This window comes from Lathyrus oleraceus, chromosome 7, assembly GCF_024323335.1.
Source record: "Lathyrus oleraceus cultivar Zhongwan6 chromosome 7, CAAS_Psat_ZW6_1.0, whole genome shotgun sequence".
In the NCBI taxonomy this organism is placed as follows: domain Eukaryota; kingdom Viridiplantae; phylum Streptophyta; class Magnoliopsida; order Fabales; family Fabaceae; genus Lathyrus; species Lathyrus oleraceus.
In genome coordinates this window covers 301,058,351-301,081,851 of record NC_066585.1, presented here as the reverse complement: position 1 = coordinate 301,081,851, position 23,501 = coordinate 301,058,351, and the positions used below count along the sequence as shown (strand labels likewise).

The following is a 23,501-nucleotide window of genomic DNA, read 5'->3' as shown; positions in this document are numbered from 1 at the left end:
GTTTCCAACTAATCATGTTGAAGTACTTGTGGCATCCAGGCCAATTTTCTGGTATTCAAACCGAGGCGGGTATTCAGACCGATGCGGCGTTCAGGCCAGTTCCGATTTTCAGATCAAAGAAGCTTCCGACGATTAGATCGATGCAGCTTGCGACAGTCAGGCCAATCTCCCGGTATCCAGACCGAAGTGGTGTCCAGACCAAAATGGTGTTCAGACCAAAGTGGTGTTCAGACCAAATTGGCGTTCAGGCTAGTCTTCCGGTATTCAGACCGACATTAATACTCTCAGATATTCTGTCCGGTATTCAGGCCGACTTTCTCCGTGCCAGACGGATTCTTCTTTCAAGATTGTTTCTTTGCCGATTCTGACAGGCACTGTTAATTATTTTCCCATCAGAGTGCAAATTGTTCGTCTGTTCTTGGTATTCAATCACTCTTCATCCTGGTCATCTGAAAGCCGAGGCTATTCATATCGACAGGATCATAGTGGATTGAATAGGGGCAGCTGTAACACCTTAAAATTTGCCCTCCTCTCTTGGGACTAGCTTAGCATATTGCATATTATTTTTTAGGTCATTAGTCATTGCGTCTTGGCATATCATGTGGCAACATCAATCAAGTCATCCTCTTAGGTCTTAATCAGAAGATAAAGAGGTTGAGATTCAAGCTGAGGGTTTCATTGAACTGATCACTAATCATCTGAGGGTTGGTAATTCAAATTAGGGTTTCATGGTTCCTCAAGGAGGTTGAGCATCACCTTGGTTGAAATGGTACATCATCATCATCATTGGTCTTATCATCACCAAGAGATTCATTATTCATGATCAGTCCCTTGAGATTAGGGTTTTGACCTTTGGTCAACCCTAATTATCTGCATTGTGCCAATCAGGGCTTGTCAAGGAGATGAGGGTTTCAATGGATATGGGGATCATCATATGGTTATATTGAGTTTATGGAAGCTAGGGTTTCATCATTGAGCCATTTCATCAGGAGTTTGAGGCTTCAGTTCAACAGTCAAGCTGAAATTCATCTATCAGTCAACCACAAGTCAACTGATGGATTTGGAGGTGGGAGAGAGTTAGAGACACTTCATTCATGTCCAAACAAGTTTCATTTGACATTTCAAACATCAAGAATGAAGAAAATAAAGTCAGATGAAAACTTTCCAAAAATAGAAAGTGACTTGTAATTCAAAATTGCCAAAAATGGAAAGGTTTTCTCCTTGAAATTACATGTCCAAAAATGCTTCAAATGAAATTTTGTCCAACATAAAAGTTGAAGATCTTGCTCTCACCTTTCCAAAAAGTCCAAGAACATGAATTTCTCATTTGTGGTTGGCAAGTTATGATCAAATCATTGTCCAAAAAAGTTGAACTTCAAAGGTGCATAACTTTTGATTCCAAAGGCCAAATGGAGTGAGACCTTTTTGAGCAAATTTCTTTTGATGTCCTCTATCATATTCAAGCATTACATTTCATGAATTTTTCTCACACAAAAAGTGCATTTTTCAAGTGGACTTAATTTGAAAATTGGAGGGAAAAAAGTGATTTTGAGAATTATGCCTTGTTTTCACATGATTCCACTTGCATTAGCTCACAAATATCATTTGAAACTTGCTCCAAAACAGAAAATGCACGGTTACATTGGTTTTGTATGAGTGAGGGTGAATTGGCCATTTTACCATTTAGCATGAAAACTTGATTTGGCTTAAACACTTGCCATTACACTAATCATGATTACCAGCATGTTTAACATCACATATATAAGTTAAATCATAACTGTTTTCTGATTAACCATAACAGAATCAAGATCTAGATCTGAAAATCACCAAATTCTTCAACTTCTTCTTTCACTTTTTTTGCAATTTTCTTCACAAACCTTGCCAAGATCTTCATCAATTCATCATCTACATGCATTATTGAAGCTGTTGGAAGCAAGATTTCATCCTTTTCAAGCTGAATTCGTGGACTGTTAAAGAGAGCTTCAACAATGGCAATTCGAGTTTTGAGCTAGATCCTTCACAATCGACATTCAAACCTTGTTCCATTCATCAATTCAAGCATCAAGGAGCATCTGTTTTGCACTTACAAGGCCTGGTTCGCGCGAATTCACAACTGCACATCATTGAAGGTGAGTTTTCGAGTTTGACAATTCATGAAATCAATTAATGCTTCTTGTAGATCTTTGAGAGTAGAGTAATCTGCACTTTGAACCACTGATTTTCGTTGAGAAATGAGAGAGTTATGTGAATTAGAAGTTTTGTGCATGATTATATTTTCTATCGAATCTCTTTAATTAGGATGAATTAGGTCAAAATAATTTGAGATTGTGAATGTACATTGAGAGACCTTTCTGGTGATATGCGGTTTGTTGGATTTGGTGAACATTTGTTCTTGGACGTATGAACTTGTGATGAACATGATGAATGTGATGAAAATTTCCAGAAACATGATTTTGATCCATAATTTCGCTACTGTGCATGCTGGTTGGTGTTAGCGCGCGCCAGGATTTAAAATGGAACACGCTTCGATCCTTCGCCCAAGCAATTCTCCTTTTTGCTTTAGAATTTATTTCCATATGCTTCACATGTTCACCATGCTTGTTTCATTGTTTTTTTTATTTTTCTTCAACATTCAAAATTCCATAACTCCTAAACCATTAATCCAAATCACATGAGGTTTTTTCCACCATGAACCTTGCCCGGTCTAGTATTTTTTGGTGATTTTTATTAAAATTGTGCACGTGTGATTTTTTGAATGGCCTAGGGTTTGTTTAGATGTGTTCTTTCATGCACCTTGCTTGATGTTTTGATCATGAAATGATGATGCTTAACTGGATGGAGCTGAAATTTTGCATGTGTAATCTAGACACCTTAAGGAGAATTTTGGTATATAGTTTGTGATTTTTGCATTCCTGGATTGTGAGTTATGCTATGATCATTGAAGGTGTGACAATTTGTGTCACCCCATTTCATGTCTAACTTCCTGATTTTATTTGCCTTGCCATATGAACTTGAATTGAGCTGAATTTTTGCATGATGATACTTCTGGATGTTAAATTTGCATATGAATTTGTCTGGAATTTTTGAATGCATTTCCTATTTGTTTGAGAATTTCTCCCCTGTTTGACCAATTGTGAACCTTTTGTGAGTCATGATCTCATATGTTTTGTGAAATTCTTGTGGTTTACTGGATGGACTTGAAATTTGGCATGTGTATTCTAGAGACATGGAAGTTTGTCATGGCTTTGATTTGGTTCATTCATCTTATGCCAATTCTGTTTTATGTTTGCTTGAAGTTGATGCATGATTTGGTGCCTTGTATGAGCTTGTTTGAACATGCTTTGACTTGTGAATTTTAATTGACTTGCTTCCCTTTGTCCAAATGGCCTGAAATTTGGTGTGTAGATCATGTTTTGAATGCTGTTTGACCATGACTTTTTTGGGGATTTATTGAAATGTTTGTGAGTTGATTTGAATTGGATCTTTCTGTTTGGTCCTATGAGGTTCTAAATTGCATGCTTTGTACTCTTTGCCTCGTGAAATGATAATGGTTGATGATATGAACATGAGACCAATTGGATTTGATTATTAATTAATTGGTATTGATTTTGGATAAGTTTCATGTTCTGTTTTGACTTATTGATCCTATTTTGACCCTAGTCTTGTACTAGTGGTTTGTGTTCTCACATTTGAGCTTTGTTTCAGGTCAAAGAGCACAATTGCTTATACTTGATGATGTGCACTCAATTGGGATTGGTTTATTGCTTATTTATGACTAACCTTGAGTTTGTTTTGTAGGCATTGAGATTTATGCTTAGGCCTTATGGCTTGCACCTATGTGCATTGATGCTTGTTATCTGTTTGTGCTGTGGACTTGTAATTTTTTGTTTGACTTTTGTTTGTCTGGTATACTGATTATGTTGGATTGATTTCAGGTACCTTAGTTGCTATAGTTCATTGTGAACTTGCTTGTGCTGTTGCTTGGTTGTATAAACCAATTGAGGTATAGCATCACTAACTCCATGTAGTCTGGAAGACCTGGCCTGTTACTTGGCCAGGCACCTGTCTGAAGTCCTCCTTAAGAGGCAATGCCTGTGCTTGTTTATTTTTGTCCCCAAGTAGGAAAAGACCTTGATTAAGGCAATTGGCAGATACAAGAGATGTGCAATCCATCTCCTGCTATTCTTGTTGAGTCATCCCTTTGCTCACACAACTGGTGTTGATGCATTGTGGATCCTAACCCAAGATCCCTGTACAGTTGTACAGTTGAGTCAGTGTCATAAGTGTAGAAGGGTTCCCACTTTCTGAACCCACACTTCTTTGTCTGAAGCTCTCCCTGGCCAGGGATAAGAGCTGTGAGGCACACCCCTCACTCCCATTTCATATGGCTTCACCCTAACTCTCAATGTTAGGGTTAAGAGCTAACATCACCTGATACAGTTGACTTGCTTTGGCAGTCTAACCCTTGTTTGAGCCCACTTTGTCTGTATATAGTGTGTGCTAATTGTGAATGTTTGCTTTGTTTTGATTATGCTTGCATGCTTTGCTTTGCCTGGTTAGGATTAGCTTGCTGCCTGAGCAAGTTAGATAGCAACCTTAACTTAGGGATGATATGCATGATAACAGCTAGGCTCGAGTCATAGTCTCCCTAGTTGTGTCTCCCTTTGTATCTGGTTAGGGTAGTCTTTCTCCCCTGTTCAGGGGAACTACGTTGTCCTGATCCTCATACCAGATGAGGTACGTAGGCAGGAGGTCTTCCGAGATCTCTCCGGGCACCCTTTTCTTTTTTTGAGTGTGTTGTGCTTGACAGCTATCAGGCTCGAGTTCCCGACTCCCTGTTAGTCTGTGTGTTCACCCTTTTTCATTTTTGTGTGTGTTTGCTTGACAGTTGCTAGGCTCGAATTCCCGACTCCTTAGTAGCTTTTTGCTTGTTTCTTCTTGTGTGTGAGTTAGGAGACGGATGTAAGCCCAGCCATTGGCATTCCGTATCCTCTTGTTGTGTGCTTGGAGTCCGGTATAAGTCCATCAAGTGGCATATGGTTTCCAGTGTGGGTTTGTTTGGTTCGGAAGCTGATGTAAGTCCAGCGATTGGCATTCAGATTCCACGTTTGCCTGTGTGGTTTTGTTTCGGCGTGCGTGAGCCGAACTACGGTAGCTCTGATTCTCGTTCCAGACGAGATACGTAGGCATAGGATGTGATATCCTAGCGAGCCCTCTCCCCTCTTCTCCCACCTGTGGTGTGTGTGTGTGATGTTTTGTTTTAGCAACCTTTTCTATCTTTTAGAGTGTGGATCCCGTCGAGTACGACGGATGCGTAGGGGTGCTAATACCTTCCCTTCGCATAACCGACTCCCGATCCCATTCTCTTTGGTCGCGAGACCATGTCCTTTCCAGGTTTACTTCGAGCGTTTCCTTTCCCTCTTTGGGATAAATAACGCACGGTGGCGGCTCTGTGTTGTTTTGTTTTAGCCCGCCGGTTGTTTTTCGCGGATGCGACAGATATTAATGACTTACCTCTAGAACACGAGGTGGAGTTCACATTTGACCTATTGCCAGGTATGAGTACGGTGTTTATGGCTCCATATAGGATGTTTGCTTCAGAGTTGAGTGAATTCAAGAAACAATTGGAAGAATTACTTGAGAAAAGATTTGTTCGACCAAGTATTTCTCCGTAGGGTGTGCTGATATTACTAGTGAAGAAGAAAGATGGCAACATGAGGTTGTATGTTGACTATAGACAACTGAATAAGGTAACTATCAAGAATAAGTATCCTCTTACGAGAATCGATGATCTGATGGATCAGTTAGTTGGTGCCTGTGTGTTCATCAAGATAAGTTTGAGGTCTGGTTATCATCAGATTTGTGTTAAACCAGAAGACATTCTGAAGACTGCCTTCAGAATGAGGTATGGTCATTATGAATATACATTAATCCCGTTTAGAGTGCCGAATGCACAGGTGTGTTTATGGAGTATATGAATATGATCTTTAATCCTTATCTAGATCAGTTCGTGGTGCTTTTCATCGACGACATCTTGATATATTCTAAATCTGAAGAAGAACATGAGAAGCATCTTAAATTTGTATTAGAGGTGTTGAGAGAGAAGAAACTTTATGCCAAGTTGTCTAAGTGGAAATTCTGGTTAAAGTAAGTGAGTTTTCTTTGCTACGTGATTTCTAATGGAGGTATTACAGTTGATTCGACGAAAGTTGATGTTATGTTACAGTGGGAGACTCCAAAGTCTGCTACTGAGATTCAAAGTTTCCTTGAACTAGTAGGTTATTATCGCATGTTTATAGATGTCTTCTCAAAGTTAGCACTTCCTTTGACTCAATTGACTAAAAAAGGGTCAAGCTTATGCATGGGATGTTGCATGTGAAAAAAGTTTTGTTGAACTCAAGAAGAAGTTGATGACTGCTCCAATGTTGATTTTTCCGAATCTAAGTAAGTCCTTTGTGGTGTATTATGATGCGTTAAAGAGGGGTTTGGGTGGTGTACTGATACATAATAGTCAGGTTGTGGCTTATGTTTCTCGACAATTAAAAGTTCATGAGAGAAATTAACCTACACATGGTCTGATGTTAGCAGTTTTGGTTTTTGTTTTGAAAATTTGGAGACATTATCTTTTTGGTTCCAGATTTGAGGTGTTTAGTGATCGCAAAAACTTAAAGTACGTATTCGATCAGAAGGAATTGAACATGAGGCAGAGAAGGTGGCTAAAATTTCTGAAGAATCATAATTTTAGCTTTAGTTACCATCCTGGTAAGGCTAATGTTGTAGTTGATGCATTGAGTATGAAGTATTTGCACATGTCAATGCTTATGGTTCGAGATTTGGAATTGATTGAACAATTCAGAGATATGAGTTTTGTATATGAAAAGACCCCAATAAGTGTGAAGTTGGGCATGTTGAAATTGACTAATGGTATTCTTGATGAGATCAGGGAAGGATAAAAGATCGAATTAGGATTGATTGATCGGTTAGTGTTGATCAATCATGGTGAAGGATGTGACTTCATGATTGACGAAAATGGTGTGACGAGATTCATAGATAGAGTTTATGTTCCAGATGTGCCCGAACTTAAAAAGAGTATTCTTGAGGAAGGACATCGTGGTAAGCTGAGTATCCATCCAGGTGCGACCAAAATGTATCAAGACTTGAAGAAGATGTTTTGGCGGTAAGGAATGAAGAAAGAGGTTGCCGAATTTGTGTATGCTTGTTTAACCTGCCAGAAGTCAAAGATAGAACATCATAATCTGTTGAAGGAGGTGCTTGGGATAAATACTTGTCATTGATTGATTTTACCTATAACAACAGTTTACATTCTAGTATCGGAATGGCACCGTATGAGGCATTGTACGGTAGGAGGTGTAGAACTCCTTTGTGTTGGCATGAGTCAGGAGAGAGTGTTATGCTCGGACCTGAGATTTTTCACCAGACGACTGAAAAGATCGAGATGATCCAAGAAAAGATGAAAGCGTCGCAGAGTCATCAGAAAAGTTACCATGACAAGAGTAGGAAAGCGCTTGAGTTCCAGGAGGGAGATCACGTGTTTTTGAGTGTTACGTCGGTAACTAGTGTTGGTCGAGCTTTGAAGTCTCGAAAGTTCATGTCGCATTTTGTTGGTCCGTACCAAATTTTATAGAGGATATGAGAGGCGGCATATCGGATTGCTTTGTCACCGCCACTTGTTAATCTTCATGATGTGTTTAATGTGTCTCAGTTGAGGAGATACATTTGGATCCGTCTCATGTGATCCAAGTGGATGATGTAAAGGTGAGAGATAACCTGAGTGTTGAGGCATCATCCGTGCAGATAGATGATCGGAAAGTGATGCAGTTACGTGGTAAAGAGATTGTCTTAGTGAAGGTAGTTTGAGGTGGACCAGCTGATGGGAGAATGACCTGGGAGCGTGAGGAGCAGATGAGGGAGTCGTATCTGACTCTGTTTTTCTCAAGTAATTTTCGAGAGCAAAAATTTCTTAAGTGGAGGAGAGTTGTAACACCCCATTTTTTATTATATTTTAATTGTTTGAATCATGCATTTTGATGATTTATTTTATGGTTGGGTGTTGGCAGGGTATGTATCCTTGAGTTAGGGGTATAAATAGATGATAGAAGTGAGTAGAATAATTAGAGTTGTTTTTGTAATTGAAATAATGTTTTATTTATTTTTATTATATTAATGAGTGAAAATAGAATAATTGGGCCAAATATGAGAAATTGAGAAAGTTAGTGGGAGGAAGGAATAAGAGATCATTCAGTTTGGGCTAAGTTGGTGATTTAGAAAAGTTTACCCTACAAAAAAAAAGTTAAGAGAAACCTAGGTCTATGGAGATTTTCACAGTACGTGACATTTGAGAAAAAAATATCAAAGAGGAAAGGGGCAGGGTGATCAAGGGAAGAGAGTGAAGGTTCCAATTTAGAATTTTTGCAAAGAATTCAGATAAGGGTGGGAATTCGGTTCAATAATAGGGGTGTGATGAAGGGTAGAGTGGAGAGACTCTTAACCCCATAGGGTTTGTTCTTCCTGTGAGTTATGATGAAATGTTGATAGAAATTCAATGATAATTATGTCTTTATGTGTCATGATGTGAATTGCAATTATGTGTGTTATTGTTTTCTTGAAATCAAATGAATCCATGAAATTGATATGAGATTGAGTGATTAAGGACATGAATCCAAGTGTCTAATTCATGAGAAAAATTAATAGATTGAAGATAATTACAATGATATATGTATTGATCTTGTTAGAAAACATATGTGGATGTTTTTGGATGCACAAAATTGGAACTGTTTGGTGGTTGAAGTGAAAACTATGAGGGATTCACGTAACAGGCAAAAAACTGGGATTTTGAAAGGTGCACTATGACAATCGATTGTTGTTTTTTGACAATCAGTTGTTATGATCTAAAATGAGATTTTTGGGCTGCAGAGGTTAGAACAAACGATTGTTATTTTGTGACAATTGGTTGTTATGCTTAAAAACGTTATTTTTGGGTTGTAAAGGTTAGAACAATTGATTGTTGTTTTGTGACAATCAGTTGTTATGCTTAAAAAACTTGATTTTTTGGTGCAGAGGCTAGAACATTCGACTGTTGTTTTGTGACAATTGGTTCTTACTGTATCAGTTTTGAAAAAAATTATGTTTTAGACTTTGACATACTTTAGTGTTTTAGCCCATAACTTTTTAAGTGTGTATTCAAGCGACGAGTCATTTGAAGTATTAGGAAGCTAACACATATAGCTATAACATGATATATGTAAGTGAATTGTTTAAGTACTATTCTCATGTATACTATGTTTGTGAAGTTGATTGTTTATACGTTCGATTGATGAATAAATGCATTGTTGTGATAATGTTGTGTGATAATAATGTCAATATGTTGATGTTGTCATGATAATGTTGTTAAGGTGTTAATGATGTGGTTGTGATGTTGATGTGTGGTTGAACATGACTATTCATTTGTGAGAAATATGTGTTGTTGTTGCATGATTGAGATTCCACGCATTCATGTCGTTTGAACTTCGGTTCATTATGATGAGCCTCGATCCTATGATGATGGTTCGGGTGCGAGTAGATAATTCCTATTGTAGGGGATTAGTGAAGTGTTTCCTATGGTGATGGTAGTTATTTGGTGTACTCCGGTTCCAAAAGGGAATTGATCCTATGGTGGGGATTATGGAGTGAAATGGACCTAAGGTTCATAAATTGGTACCACATGCATGTTGAATCAGTTGTTGAGTACATTTGCATTTATGTTGTATTTGATAATTATTTTTGGTGTTATGACGTGTGGATGAGAATAGTTGATATGTTGATGTTATTGTAATTAGTGTGTGATGTTGTTTGTTAATCTACTTCCGATTGTTTTTCACCGCTAATTATTGAAGTGTATTCTCAGGCCTTTTGTTTGAATGTTGTCTTTACATGGGCATCATGCAGATACTCAGGAACATCATCGTTGAAGTAGGTAGAAGATAGCTCTTGGAGTTACATTTTTAATTTGACGTTTTTACTAGTGGTACCTTGCTCTGATCATGTAACATCGAGTTGGATTAAACGCTTGTTTTATTCCTTATGTATGATTATGTTGAAGTCATAAGACTAATTTTGTTGTTGAGAATTCTTAAGATATTGAGTTGATTGATTAAAACTATATTTTGTTATTATAATTGAAGTTGAGACTAAATGTCATTACTTGTTTTATCTTCCATAATTATTGATGATAATTCCGTTGTGATGGTACATTAAATTGGAGGTGAGCGTGCGATGACAGGTTATGAATGTCTTGTTATGTGAATATATGATACCGATCAGATGAGATGGATGTCGCGTAAATATACAAGGTATGATTCAGATAAGTTGGATATCATGTAAACATCCTTATTACAAATATGTGTATTGAAATTTACTGTGAAAACCCGTGTTACAGAGCAGGTCATGTGTTTTATGAATGTGTGACACGCTACGTGGTTTTATTTTATATTAAAATTATGCGATAAATTATGTGCGGGATTTAGGGTGTTAAATTAGTGGTATCAGAGATGGTCGATCCGTCCGACCAGGTTTTATATAATGTATATTCCTTGTTGGTCGATTAGTGTATGAACATGATTTATGTTTTGTTTCCTCTAATGTTGTTGCCTATGTGCAGAGATATGGCTGGAGGAAGAAATGATGATGCAATTGTTGAGGCTTTGGAGTAGCTGGCTCAAGCAATGACTCAAAATCAACAGAACCACCAGAATGGTGGAGAGAATGATGAGTTTCGTGGTTTGGGAAGATTTCAACGAAACAACACATCGATCTTCAAGGGCACGCATGATCCTGATGGTGTACAGACGTGGCTCAAAGGGATTGATAAGATCTTTCGGGTGATGGCTTGTATTGAGGTTCAAAAGGTACAGTTTGGTACTCATATGTTGGAAGAGGAAGCTGAAGACGGGTGGGATAATGCACGCCATAGAATGGAAATTATGGATACAAAGATCACTTGGATTGTGTTCAGAGTTGTATTTATGGAGAAGTACTTTTCTGAGGACGTGCGTGGTAAGAAGGAGATTGAATTCCTTGAGCTGAAACAAGGGAATTCATCTATTGCTGTGTATGCTGTCAGGTTTGAGTAACTAGTGATGTTTTGCCCGCATTATAATAATCTAGTGACTGAAGTGTCTAATTGCATCAAGTTTGAAAATGGATTGCGTCAGGAGATTAAGCAGGGTATTGGATATCAAGAGGTTCGCCAGTTTCCTGTGTTAGTGAACAAGTGCATAATCTTTTATGAAGATAGTAGAGCCAAATATTCTTATTATAAGAATCTTAGTGATAAGAAAGGGAGAAACCAGGATCGTGAAAAACCGTACAATGTTTGGATGAGTTAATTGAAAGTTTTTAGGGAATTCAAAATTCTAAATAATTTAAATGATTAAATTGAAATTCATCCATTTTAAAATTCTTTTATTTGGATGGAGTATTAAAATGATTCATTGTTAAAAAATTTGGGTCAGTTTCATAAATTTTGAAACTATTTGATCAAATTTAAAATATAAAAAATAAGATCAATTTGCAATTTTAAAAAATTTGAAGAGTTTTCAATTTGTAAAATTGAAAAATTATTAGACTTATTTGCAAGAAAAAATTAAAATTGTGGGGGTGATTTTGAAATTTTCCTAAAATACGAGCACTGTTTTTACAATTTTGGAAATTAATATTAAACAATTTAACAGTGACATTATATAGAGTGAATGATCAATTTCAAATTACTTACTTTTTATTGTCATTTAAAATTCCTTAAATTTAAATTTAACAAAATACTTCATAAAATTTACATCATTTTAACAATTCTCCATATTTTTTTATCCAAATCATTTAAAATTCCTTCAAAAAATTACTTTCTCTTATTAAAATGCTTCATTCAAAGACACTAATTCTAAGAGTGTGTTCGAATGAAGTAATTGCAAAAATTTAAGGAATTCAAAATTTTAAGCAATTAAAATTCATTCATTTTTAAATTCTTTTGTTTGGGTGCAGTATTAAAATGATTCATTGTTAAATTTTATAGGGCAATTTTCATAAATTTTAAAATTTTCGGATCAAATTTTAAATATAAAAAATAGGGAGAAATTTATAATTTTGTAAAATTTGAAGGGACCAATTTGTAAAATTAAAAAATTATTAGTGACTTATTTACAGTTTTTTTAAAAAAATGACGTGTAAATTTGAAATTTTTCATAAAATATAATATAAGACAATCTTATAAAATTTTAAAAATTAATAATAAACAATTTATCATTCATCTTATATGGAGTGAATAAGCAATTTCAAATTCTTTATTTTTTAAAATCATTTTAAAATTCCTTAATTTTAACTTGAATCAAATACTTCATAAATTTATATCATTTTAACAATTTTTCGTATTTTTTATTCAAACAATGGATTTTGGTAAAATCATTTTAAATTCTCTCAAATTATTTTTCTTCGTTAAAATGTTAAAATGTTTTGTCCATACACACTCTAAGAGACCTATCAAAACCTAATTTGTATGTTCATTCAAACCATTATGTCACGTTATCATAATAGACAGAAGAAAAGGTTTTACAAAGGGGAAAATATATTTTTATTAAGAATCATAATATACATCGACTAGCACTTCAAAAGGGGTCACAAATGATTAAAAAGACAGGTACAACAAACGGGAAAAAAAACCACCACCTTGACTCACATGCTCGTTCCTTACTTAACTTAAACCCTTCCTCACAAAATGGAAGCTCCCTTAATGTATGTATACATTTCCTATTTTCCTGTATCTGTAAATAGACATCGCACCCCAAAGGGATCTCTCTATTTTATGAATTCTAAAACTTTCTGAGTTATATCTTCAAGGAAAGAAACAAAACCCATCACACTTGTAAGACCACTTCCATCAACATCCTGCTCCTCGATCAGAAAGTTCTCGAAAATTGAGGCATCGTCATGCCCTCCTCGAATAAAAATGAGCTTAGGAGTGATGGATCTTTCTTTTTTTAGTTTGTTGATCGTAGTCCTTAACAAGCCTGACAAGGTATATTGCATATAATTTAGACAGACCATGTTATACTGATGCTAATTAATCCAATGCAGACAGAAGGAAGAAAAGAAAATAGAGAAGGCTTACAGTCATGGGGTGGAGGAAAAGGAAGTGTTGGGTCTGCAGTTGAGGAATAAAACACAATCAGAACTGTAAATGCATCCAGGAAAAATATCGGACTGCCACTGGTAAGCAGCGCAGCACGACTCAAGGAATGGCGAGGATATGCTTGTTTGTCTGGAGTAGCATATGATGTCAATACTGGATACACAGCACGATGAAGGGAACTCGGTTCCAAAGCACTGCAACACAAAAAATGAATTACATAATCAATTTTAGAATGCAGAAATTCAAAACAACAAACCGACGCTTCTGAAGCTTTGCATTTTTATTATTTGGTTACACGATTAACAACTGGTACCCTTATCTTTCAACTCACTTTTGTTAAAATTTTAAACCTATTAAAAACGGGAAAAATTTGTTGAAAGGTAACTTTTATTTCTAAATTAAATGTACATGCAGGCTTCTAAATCAATCATGAATTATGGTTGGTTCTACATCGAAATTCAAACTATTAAGTGACAATCATCACCACCAAAGGAATTTATTGTCATGCAGTTTTATTTTATTGAATGCAACTATTTTTCATTTAATGCTTTCCATGTTTTGTTCCCTAACATGTGGACATTTGTTAACAAAATCCTCACATTTTGAACATTACCTTTGTCGACTTGATTTCATTCAGTTTTATGCTTTTAGTCTACTTCCTTCTACCAGACAACATGATCATGCAAACTCCATAGCTCAAAAAACAAAAAAGAAGAGAGAATCAATTACCTAAACAGGCATTGAAGATAGATGCGATAATCAGGATGAACACCTTCTTCGTGGAAGCGAAGAAGAGGGTTTCGAAGGAGAGCAAAGATTAGGCGTGGTATGGGCTGCAATTGAGGACATTGAGAGAAGGCAACATCAATTTGAGATCTGGTTGAACTTCCATTACTATACTGAACAAGTTTGTAAGCATCATTGTACTGCGCTGCGAGGATCACTAGCCATTCTTGAAGCAAAAGTCTACCCTCCCGAACTCCTTCCTCCAAAGAGGCGAGTATAACCTGCAAAATACAATACGAGTAAATTAATCAGAAAATTGAGTTGAAAACAACAACTCATTCTTATTAATTTTAAGAGTACGGGACAAGAGAATACTGTTATTGCGGCAATATATATTAGTAATGATAGTTGACAGATTCAAAAAACAAAAGCGTAACACAGGTGATGTCACTCGTCAGAATTAACTTTGAACAGTAGAGCAGAAAACTAACATCAATCCAAAGGATATACAATTCAGGATGAATATATAATTCACCTTGTGCACGAGCAAAGATAGAACAACTTCAGGATCACAGCTGTCGTAAAGTTCGTGAATGTCCTGAGCAACGCCAAACTGAACTGTTCGGATCCTTAGCCGGCGTTGAAGGGAATGATGCTTTGTTCTGTAACAAAATTAAGTACATCTCAAACTAAGTCCAAAAAGCCTTAAATGCATCGCTCAGTAAACTTTGGATCTTTGAAGAAACTGATAAATTTAAGCATATTTACAAAAGACTAGGAAAATGAGCCAATGAATATCAATAATGAAAAGGAATTGCCATTCCAAATGCGATTGTCACAGACCACAACTGCCCCAAACTCTTGAGAGTAAAGAGTAACAACAGCATTAGCAACTAAATGCATAATAACATATCGCTCAAGTTAACAGTAACAATTCTCTTAAGATGTAAAAAAAATAGAATTCTTGACATGAAGTGAAAAATATATATCTGTTGTGCCAAGAAGCCTCTTAAGATATCACATAATTGATAATATCAGTGAGAATTAATAAACAACTATAATTAAAGGCACATTACAGAACAAACCCAACAAAAAGACCAGCAGGCAGATGGAAAGAAACAAAACTCATATGTACAAATAGAACTATTCTAAAATTATACATCAGAGAATGTGTGGCAAATTTCACAAGAACAGTGTTTTCCATCCCGAATCAGGTCACTGTGAAGAGAAAACCAACAAAATATTCCTTAGGAAATGTGCTGAAATATTCATTGGAACTTGTTCAAAAAATGTTAACCTAAATGATTCATACATGATTCATATTTCACAGTCTAGTGGAGACTAAACAAAACCTAAAAATATAAGACAAGGTTATGTGGCTAGTAAGACATCTCATCTTCAACTAACAGATAATAATATTCCTATTGGACCTTTGAACTTGTAATAAGAAAATATACAAAAACTTTGGTTGCAAAATAGAAGCCTTTGTCAAGGAACAAGCAGCAAACTTCAGAAGAGACAGTTTATGCCCAGTGATAAAAAGAAATAAGTGGTACGGTAGTAGTTTAGAAAAGTAATTAATATATTTAAATGAACAAACTTGATCATGAAAAAAAAAAGAAGCAACGTGGACGCCCACTATACATGATATGAAAAACATCCATACAGGAGAATGTGAATATATACCTGCTTGTAGATACCCCTCCTGAACTGGAAAGCTCCTGAGGAGGAACTACAACTGAATACTGGAATGCAATCTGGAGTGTAGGAACGTCTGATTTACTCCTACAAAAAAAAAGCGAGATGATAAAACTTATCTGAATAGGAACCATATCATACAAGTACTCCTATCTTGTGGTAGAAATGATATCAAATGATAGTAGATATTCAGCTACTTTTAGGTTAAAAAATTCTCTTGCATTCATTCCTGTGCCAAGAAGAGTATTATATTTATATTTATCTAACCCAGCACTCCACCGTGATTCCTGGAAAAATGATATGGATGTCTAATCTTTTGTTACTCCAGGGTTTCATTTTTTGGGATAAATCTAAAGGCAAGCATGAACGGTTCTGTCACAATCTGATTTATGATGTAACCAGCATTTGGGTTTGATAGTGCGCAAGGGCAGTTTAGTTACTTTCATTAAATATGTAATTAGAGTTCAGTACTTCAAAACAGTAGATATAAACAATGTAAATTTATTTGAGCAATTTTCAACAGGTATACATTCCCTTGAAAATAAGTCAAACATATAAAATCACACTATTCATTGTCAAGCAAAAGCAGGGTATGTGAATATAAGATAGGACTGTCTTAGCCCCAAACATTGAAATTAAATTTCCCTTAGTTTCATCGGATTAGATTGGATTGTCTTAGTTTTCAAAAATCACTGCCACTCCAGAATCCAGCAGAAGAAAAACAAAAGACTCAAACAAACAGAGTTAAAGCTTGCACAAACCTATGAATGAAGCACGCACACCTCTAGGAATAGGCGTGTTGCGGTGTCCGACACTTGTATGACACGTGTACGACACGAGTCGGAAAAGTAAGACAAGTAAGTGTCCCAAAAAATGGTTTTTTTCTTTGCTTTGACACTCTTTAAATCGGTGTCCGACACCCGTATAACACTCAAATGACACATGTCGGACAATTCAGAGAAGTGTTACAAAAAAAATTGTTCTTTTATTTGCTTCAACACACCTTATATATTTTTTGAACAAATCTCACACACATCTTAAAGGGTTAAATATATTTTGAAGCATTGTTGATCAATGAAGGATTAACGACATTAATTTTGATTAAAATATGTTTAACTTTTTTAATAATAGATGGATAAATGAAAGCAAAATACTATCATATTAATATATATATAGGGGCGTCGGTGTCCTTTTTTTTTTGCATTATCGATGTCGAATGTCCGTGTGGCGACACGGTGTCTGTGCCGAGTCCATGTTTCTATAAAGTAGGCCATGTTTACATTGTGACCACACACAATAATTGATAGAAAAATTAATGAGTTTGGAGTTTAGTTATTTGGACTGCCTTGCAATAAAAGATATAAAGTCTGAATAACACAAAAGTACAAGACTTAGCATGACATTTCCAACTTCTGAATGCACCGCATTTAAACAGTAACATTAACAATATATAAGAATTCAAGTATTAAAGTTGAAGACGTGATAGTAACAAGTAATGATTTATACCTCGAAAAACCAATGTTGTTCTCGAACACAAAGTCATAAGCATATGTAGCATATGAATCACAGCATATTACATGTTGAACATTTTCATACTGTGGATCTGGAAAGAAGTGACCATACTGCAATACAGGATGAAGTTATTGTATAGATTATAAGAAGATGCAAAAGTTGAGAATTACAAATCCATCCCATACAACACACTTACAGAATTTCCAGGTTTAAATTCAGTTGAGGTCCTTAATCGCAAGACACAACCAAAAGCATATGGCCTACTCAGCATTCGATACCTGCAAAGAGAAAGACATCACAATATATGATAAAAGGCATAAGTAGTCAATATCATTGATATTTAAGATGGTATTGCAACACTTGAGATTTCAAAAACATTCGTTTAATTATCAAATGTCAGTCCACATTTATCACTTAAAGGTAAGTGATTGATAAAAGCATAAGTGGTCAACTTAATTGGACTTGATAACTTTAAAAGATGTATATATGATAATATTCTTTCATTTCATATGGTTAGAACAAAAATATCCAGTGGGATTAAGGAGAAAAAAATGGTATAGTACAGCCTCAAATCAAGATTGTATTGAAGCCATGGATACACAGCCAATCAACAAATATTGAATATCTCTTTCCTATTGATGCATATCAAACAGTTGAAATGATTTTACCGGTAAAACATGTCTAAACAGATGATGTTTACAGATAAGACTTACATATCCTGAGGCAAAGTTGAATCTTCGGTACTTGTATAAAAAAATAAGGAGCCCCCACTTTCAATACTCAGAAATTTTAGGGATGCCAAATCAGTATACTCATTTGTTACAGCAAATATGTCAACACATACACCAACTTGAACAGCAACAGCAGCCTGTGAAACACATATCAACTCTTCCAATTCTTGGATATGGGAAATAGAAGTAATAATAACAATAAGTTAAATACCAGATCTTTATAAAAAGGTGTCTGCTCTGGGAGTAAAGCACGATCCGCATCCTCCCCTTTGCTTGCATATTGCTCACCATATCGTCTCGTGTCCAATTGTCCAGCTCCATAATCAGGAGGACCAGACAAGAAAGCAAAGATTCTAGCTGCAGTGTTTAACAGAAACAATGGCTCGCTGAAATTTTGAAGTAAGATTAAACATTGCAGAAGCATGTTAACAAAATCATAAATGGTAAGATTTGTGGATATCATAGAAACCTAATGCAAAAGTGTTTCCATATTCAGATCCAAGGTAGCTGCAGAGGGCTTCCATTGCCACCCCAAAACCCCGCCCACCTAGCAGAACACCATCCATTCCTTGACCCGCTCCAGTGGTTCTCTCCCATGAAGTTGTTGGCCTAAGTGTTTCAAGTGTGGATGCAATTCGGTCCTTACAGGTATCCACCTTCAATAAAAATACAGAATTCAGTTTTGATACATTTTCAAATACTATAATCTATGTTCTTTAACATCAGAACTTGTGCCCCATAAATAAAATAAAATAAAATAACATTGTAAAAGTAACATACAGGAGCCAGAAACTGTAACAAAGGCATGACATCTTCAAGCTCAATTGTTAAGGTTCCCTCTGCTTCAGGAGGGATGAAAACATTTTTCACAATAGGTATTGGACCTTGAACATCATACAGTCCTAGTTTGTGGCTGAAGGTAGCAAGCCCAAAAAGTGAACCGGGAGCAAGAGCTGCAAAAGAACAACAACAAAAATAAGAGCGATGTTCAACAGACATACCTTATGCAGGAAAGAAATATATATATTGTTTAATAAACATAATACCTTCCAAAGCTGCCAGCAATGCACTTTTAGTGAGTTCCAGAAATTCCTCTGAAGCTGCAGTGAAACCCGAGATTTTTATTTAAGTTGGTAACGAAGTAATAATTACAAAATGATATGTCAGATAATTTAGGAACTAATTCAAGGCTACAAAGACGAGTGTATAAAAAATACAGTGCTTGAAACCAAGTAACTAAATTAGGGCAATTTTCTTCATCTTGATGATTGCATCCTTCTACACAGTTCTAAAAAGACCAAGAATAGGGAGAAAGGGAGGATATAATGGCAAAACAGATCAATATCATGGCTGTTTTTGTAATTGCGGCCTTATCTTTCTACAAATTATGTGTCTAACTAGCAGTATATATAGTATGTACAATTTGACAATGCATGGCACATAATCAAATAAGCTTTGCATGTGCTTTCTGTCTTTTATCATTCACGTTGAGCCCCGAAACATCATGTAATTTGAACCCACAGTCTAACCATCTAGTACCACATTCTAAAGCATGAAAAACTTGATAGTATTATTATAAGTTCTCAAGCAATCGACAAATATGCCACATGATTATTAGGATTCATTTGTTCCACACAAGTTAAAATCACCAAAAGCAACATTACCTACTTAAGTAGACGTGAAATATCACACTTATTTCATACACACACACACAACTAACAACAACCAAGCCTTATCTCACTAAGTCGGGTCAGCTCGTGAAGATTAGATTCTAGCGCATGAGAACTTCTCACCAAAAGTATTTGATACCTCCCCTATAAATATGGTCCTTATAATGTAAAAGTTCATAGAACATTGTGGAGAGTTATTATTATTAGTGTTGCTAAATGGCTGTCATGGCAGAATGGTGTGGCGAATAACCGGAATAGGCAAGCTGTGAAGGGATGCTCGCCATGGCAGCACCATAGGCCGCAATGGCATGTTTATACAACATACTTTTGGCCTTCGGGCATCAACGAAAATGGTTATGATTAAAAGTTGAAATCAGTATTTGAGAGAGTTAAAAGGATGATTACAATTTATATTAAAAGCTACTACTAGTTAGGAATTAGGATCTAAGTAATAGTCAATGAACCAACAAAACAAGTGCAAAACCTCGCTGAACCAATACATTGTCAAAAATCCAATACCAGCTACCACAACAGATGGATAAGCAGTAAAATGATGCAAAAAGCAAATAATCTTACATGACAAATCAACAGCAGCAACATAAACAGGACATGCTTGCAATGCAGCATCATCGGATTCTTCTTCTGCAAAATCGAAATCCAAGACGATCAAATTCCAAAAACCCTAAGCAGTAGCAAAGGAAGAAACGAAAACAATTGAAATCCTTACGCGGAGGCAATTCGAGATCTACGAAAGAGGACATCATCTCTGCGCAAGATTGAGGACGAGAATAACGTTCGATCGCGTTGGAAGAGAGGCCATTGAGGTTTCCGCAGAGGGAGCAAGACCATGACCATTGCTCAAGCTCACAGTAGGTGTTGAAGTAGGCCCAGCAATTCTCGCACCGGGGTAAGAGGTCACCGCCGGATCCGTATGCCGGAGATTGGCCGTTTTCGTCGGCGGCGGCGAATGGCGCGACGGTTACTCCCCATAGTAGGCCGGAGCCCTCGCGTGCGTCTGCGTCAATTGGGAACCGTGACACTGTGGCCCTTACCGCCATGTTGTTTTCACCTCCGATTCTCACTCTTCACACACACACTGTTCTTTCTCGTGTGTGTGCACACCGAGTTAGACTCAGACTCGTTACACCACTTGACTCACTATTTTGTGTTCTTACTTCGCAACTCTGAGCTTTGGTTTATTTTCTTTAATATTTTTATTTTTATTAAATTATTGAAATTTTCCTTCACTTTTATAACTATTGAAAGTTTCCTTCACTTTTATATACATAGCTCGAAATTTTACTTCTTACGAATTAATAAATAGATGTCACGAATTAAATTTGCAAATTTGTGTAGGTTAGCAATTGGTGTGACTTAAAAACTATTTTTAAACACTTTTAATTCTATTTTATTTTGATTAATTTGTTATTTTTTATAAATAAATAAAAAGATAGAGAGTAAGAAAAGGTAAATATAGAGAAAAATTAAAAAGTGATTGTTGTCGTGTTTGAAAGTTAATAATTAATACTCCCTCCGTTTCTTTTTAAGTGTCGTTTTAGCATAAAGCTCTCCCAAGATAAATGAATTGTTATAATTTTTTTCCCATTGTACCCTCATTTTAATCCACCATATACTTTCTCTTTCTAAATAAAATTCATTAATATAAGTACTCATTAAATTATTTACTTCAAATAACTAATTCCATAATTTTCTCCACATAACTCTCTCTCTCTTCCGTTGCATTTTTCAACTACTCCTAAATTTTTGGAATTAATATTGCTTGTTATAGGAATACGTACTGCTTGCATTTTCATTAATGGCTAAAGGAAAACTTATTGCTTATTGCTATCATTTGAATTTAATTTTTATTGACCAGCCAATACTTTGAATAGGAATGGGAGTTATGTATGGGAATGAGAGTACGTATTAAGAAAGAGAATTTTATGGAAAATGTGGAGTGAGTTATTACATATATTAAGAAAGAAAAATTTATGGAAAATATAAAGTTGAGTTATTTAAATAGTAAGGGTATAATTGACAAATTGTAACATTAAAACATCAAAACGACACTTAAATAGGAACAAAAAAAATCTTCTAAAACGACACTTAAAAAGAAACGGAGGGAGTAGCTCTTAATTATGAATTTTTTTTCAAGATGATTATTGTTTATATTGGGAGGAATCAGAAATGTACGGTGAAGTGGTGGAATATAATTTTGGATGGTGGAGCAAACTTCTGGTACGAGAAAAAATAAGTGAACCTGCAAAATTAACACTTCAATGCCTAAGTCAGTCAGTGAGTAATAAAATAGTAGAGTAAGTTATGGTTAGAGCATACATCTGATCTTGTGTGAGATGTTTTATATACGAGGGAGGTTATAGGCGCCTTATGTTTCCCAATGTGGAATGCGGAGATCCGTTAGATGATATCCAACAATGACGGACCTCCCGGGGCGTGGATCAAGTACTGGTATCTAGGTTGTGGTTGCATTCTTATTGGGCATGTGGCCGACCTAGAACGGTTGCCCTTAAGGCTTGCCATAGCTCATCAATGAGAAAATTTTCAGAATACTAGATTGGGTTCTTCTTGACGGATTCTCTGCTCACAAAAGTGCAAAAGACTTGGGAGTCGGCTTTAGTAACCTTGGAAATAAGCGCACTAAATGTCAATTTCATCATTGAGAGTTTCACATGATTGTCCTTACATGTGCCCCTAGGTCCCAATGGTAGGGTAGGTTGTTCACCTCAAGGATGCTCAAGTGTCGTCGTAGTCCGAGCAAAACTCAACCATTGTGTTTTTCATATGTCTGTTTTCCTTCATTTTAGGTCGTTGATTTGAATTTCTCGATCCACTATATAAAGCTTAATTCTCATTAGACTATGTTTTCACTCTTTGCGCAAACTACAACTTTCTCTTATCTTTGCAAGTTTCGATTATTCCTCTTTAAGCTCAAATGATTCCTATTTTACTTATTCCTTTTCTTTTTTGGATTTCACATTCCCTTGGTTCATCACACTTTCAAAGTGACCCTTCATTGTATCATTTCCCTCAAACTTCTAGTTTTTTTCAAGTATCATTCCTCTCCTACATGTTTACATTTTGTTATTTTCTCTCATTTGCTTTAGCAATGGCCAATCTAGGAGATGAACGGGGGAATATTATAGAAATATCCAGTGGCGATGATATAAGATATTTCATATTACACTGGAGTGATAGACCCTGAAATATTGAATATCACCCTTTTTATGGTGGTCTATCCTTTGCAAACCTTATTGTTATTGGTGATATCTCTTCATATAGTGAGGGTTCCATCATAGATGGTAGTGAACCTTTGAGTCCTCAATTTGGAAGAAATACAAATGTTTAACCATGAGAAATCATAGGGATGAACCATTATTGTCTCGTTACTAAGGGAGCTGGTGTTGGTCCTTTTTCTCTCGAGTTGCCTATGATAGATCTTGAATTTATTGAGGTATGTCAGGATGACTCGTGGGATCGTTACTTCATTAGAGATTTTTTGTTTTTGAATGGTCGATAACCTAGTGGCAAGGAGGTTAGTGAATACAGTCGAAATATCCCAAAGAAAACACAATCTCTCCCCTCACGTGAGTTTGCTTCCTCCTTATCAAAAATACCACCAAATATAATTTCTCACATCTGTGAGCTTGCCCTACACCACCAAAAATCTTTATAGCCTCTGGCCATCCCTGCCAGCATGGAGGTGCAACGTATATGTACTTTTTAACAAATACAATTGCTAATGATACAACTTATATCTAAGAACAAGCTGGTAAAAATAACAACTTTAAAAAAATACATTTTTTTCTTCATTCCCTATCTTTGCAATTTTCAATTTCATTTCATAGAGTTCCATACATTTCTTCACACCATCGTTACATTTAATGCATGTCAATTGTTCTAAAGTAATGTTGTCTACATTCTACTTCAAGAATTTACATTGACCTTCATTGTTATTTGCTTAAATGC

The 23,501-nt window shown here is 35.8% G+C and overlaps 2 protein-coding genes across 2 annotated transcripts; one reads left to right on the top strand and one right to left on the bottom strand.

Annotated features, from left to right (window-relative positions):
* Nucleotides 1-10,721: 10,721 nt before the first annotated feature.
* On the top strand, nucleotides 10,722-11,384 carry LOC127103536 (uncharacterized). Its single transcript, XM_051040787.1, has 2 exons — nucleotides 10,722-11,114; nucleotides 11,211-11,384. The coding sequence occupies exons 1-2, from the start codon at nucleotides 10,722-10,724 to the stop codon at nucleotides 11,382-11,384; spliced, it is 567 nt and encodes a 188-aa protein (XP_050896744.1).
* Nucleotides 11,385-12,595: 1,211 nt separating this feature from the next.
* LOC127101302 (uncharacterized) lies at nucleotides 12,596-20,720 on the bottom strand. Its single transcript, XM_051038677.1, has 14 exons — nucleotides 20,242-20,720; nucleotides 20,091-20,156; nucleotides 18,891-18,944; nucleotides 18,625-18,797; nucleotides 18,314-18,500; nucleotides 18,056-18,201; nucleotides 17,827-17,981; nucleotides 17,310-17,391; nucleotides 17,108-17,223; nucleotides 15,590-15,688; nucleotides 14,439-14,565; nucleotides 13,907-14,184; nucleotides 13,157-13,371; nucleotides 12,596-13,055 (listed from the first exon to the last, which is right to left on the bottom strand). The coding sequence occupies exons 1-14, from the start codon at nucleotides 20,570-20,572 to the stop codon at nucleotides 12,844-12,846; spliced, it is 2,241 nt and encodes a 746-aa protein (XP_050894634.1). The 5' UTR covers nucleotides 20,573-20,720; the 3' UTR covers nucleotides 12,596-12,843.
* Nucleotides 20,721-23,501: the final 2,781 nt, after the last annotated feature.

Bases quoted from the DNA above. Each gene is read 5' to 3' on its own strand.
- LOC127103536 (XM_051040787.1), top strand. From the start codon at position 10,722: ATGACTCAAAATCAACAGAACCACCAGAATGGTGGAGAGAATGATGAG. The intron at 11,115-11,210 runs GTCAGGTTTGAG...GGATTGCGTCAG, and splicing joins CATCTATTGCTGTGTATGCT to GAGATTAAGCAGGGTATTGG.
- LOC127101302 (XM_051038677.1), bottom strand. From the start codon at position 20,572: ATGGCGGTAAGGGCCACAGTGTCACGGTTCCCAATTGACGCAGACGCA. The intron at 18,945-20,090 runs GTAAGATTATTT...GTTTCACTGCAG, and splicing joins TGCTGCTGTTGATTTGTCAT to CTTCAGAGGAATTTCTGGAA. The intron at 13,372-13,906 runs GTAATTGATTCT...TTTGTGTTGCAG, and splicing joins TATCTTCAATGCCTGTTTAG to TGCTTTGGAACCGAGTTCCC.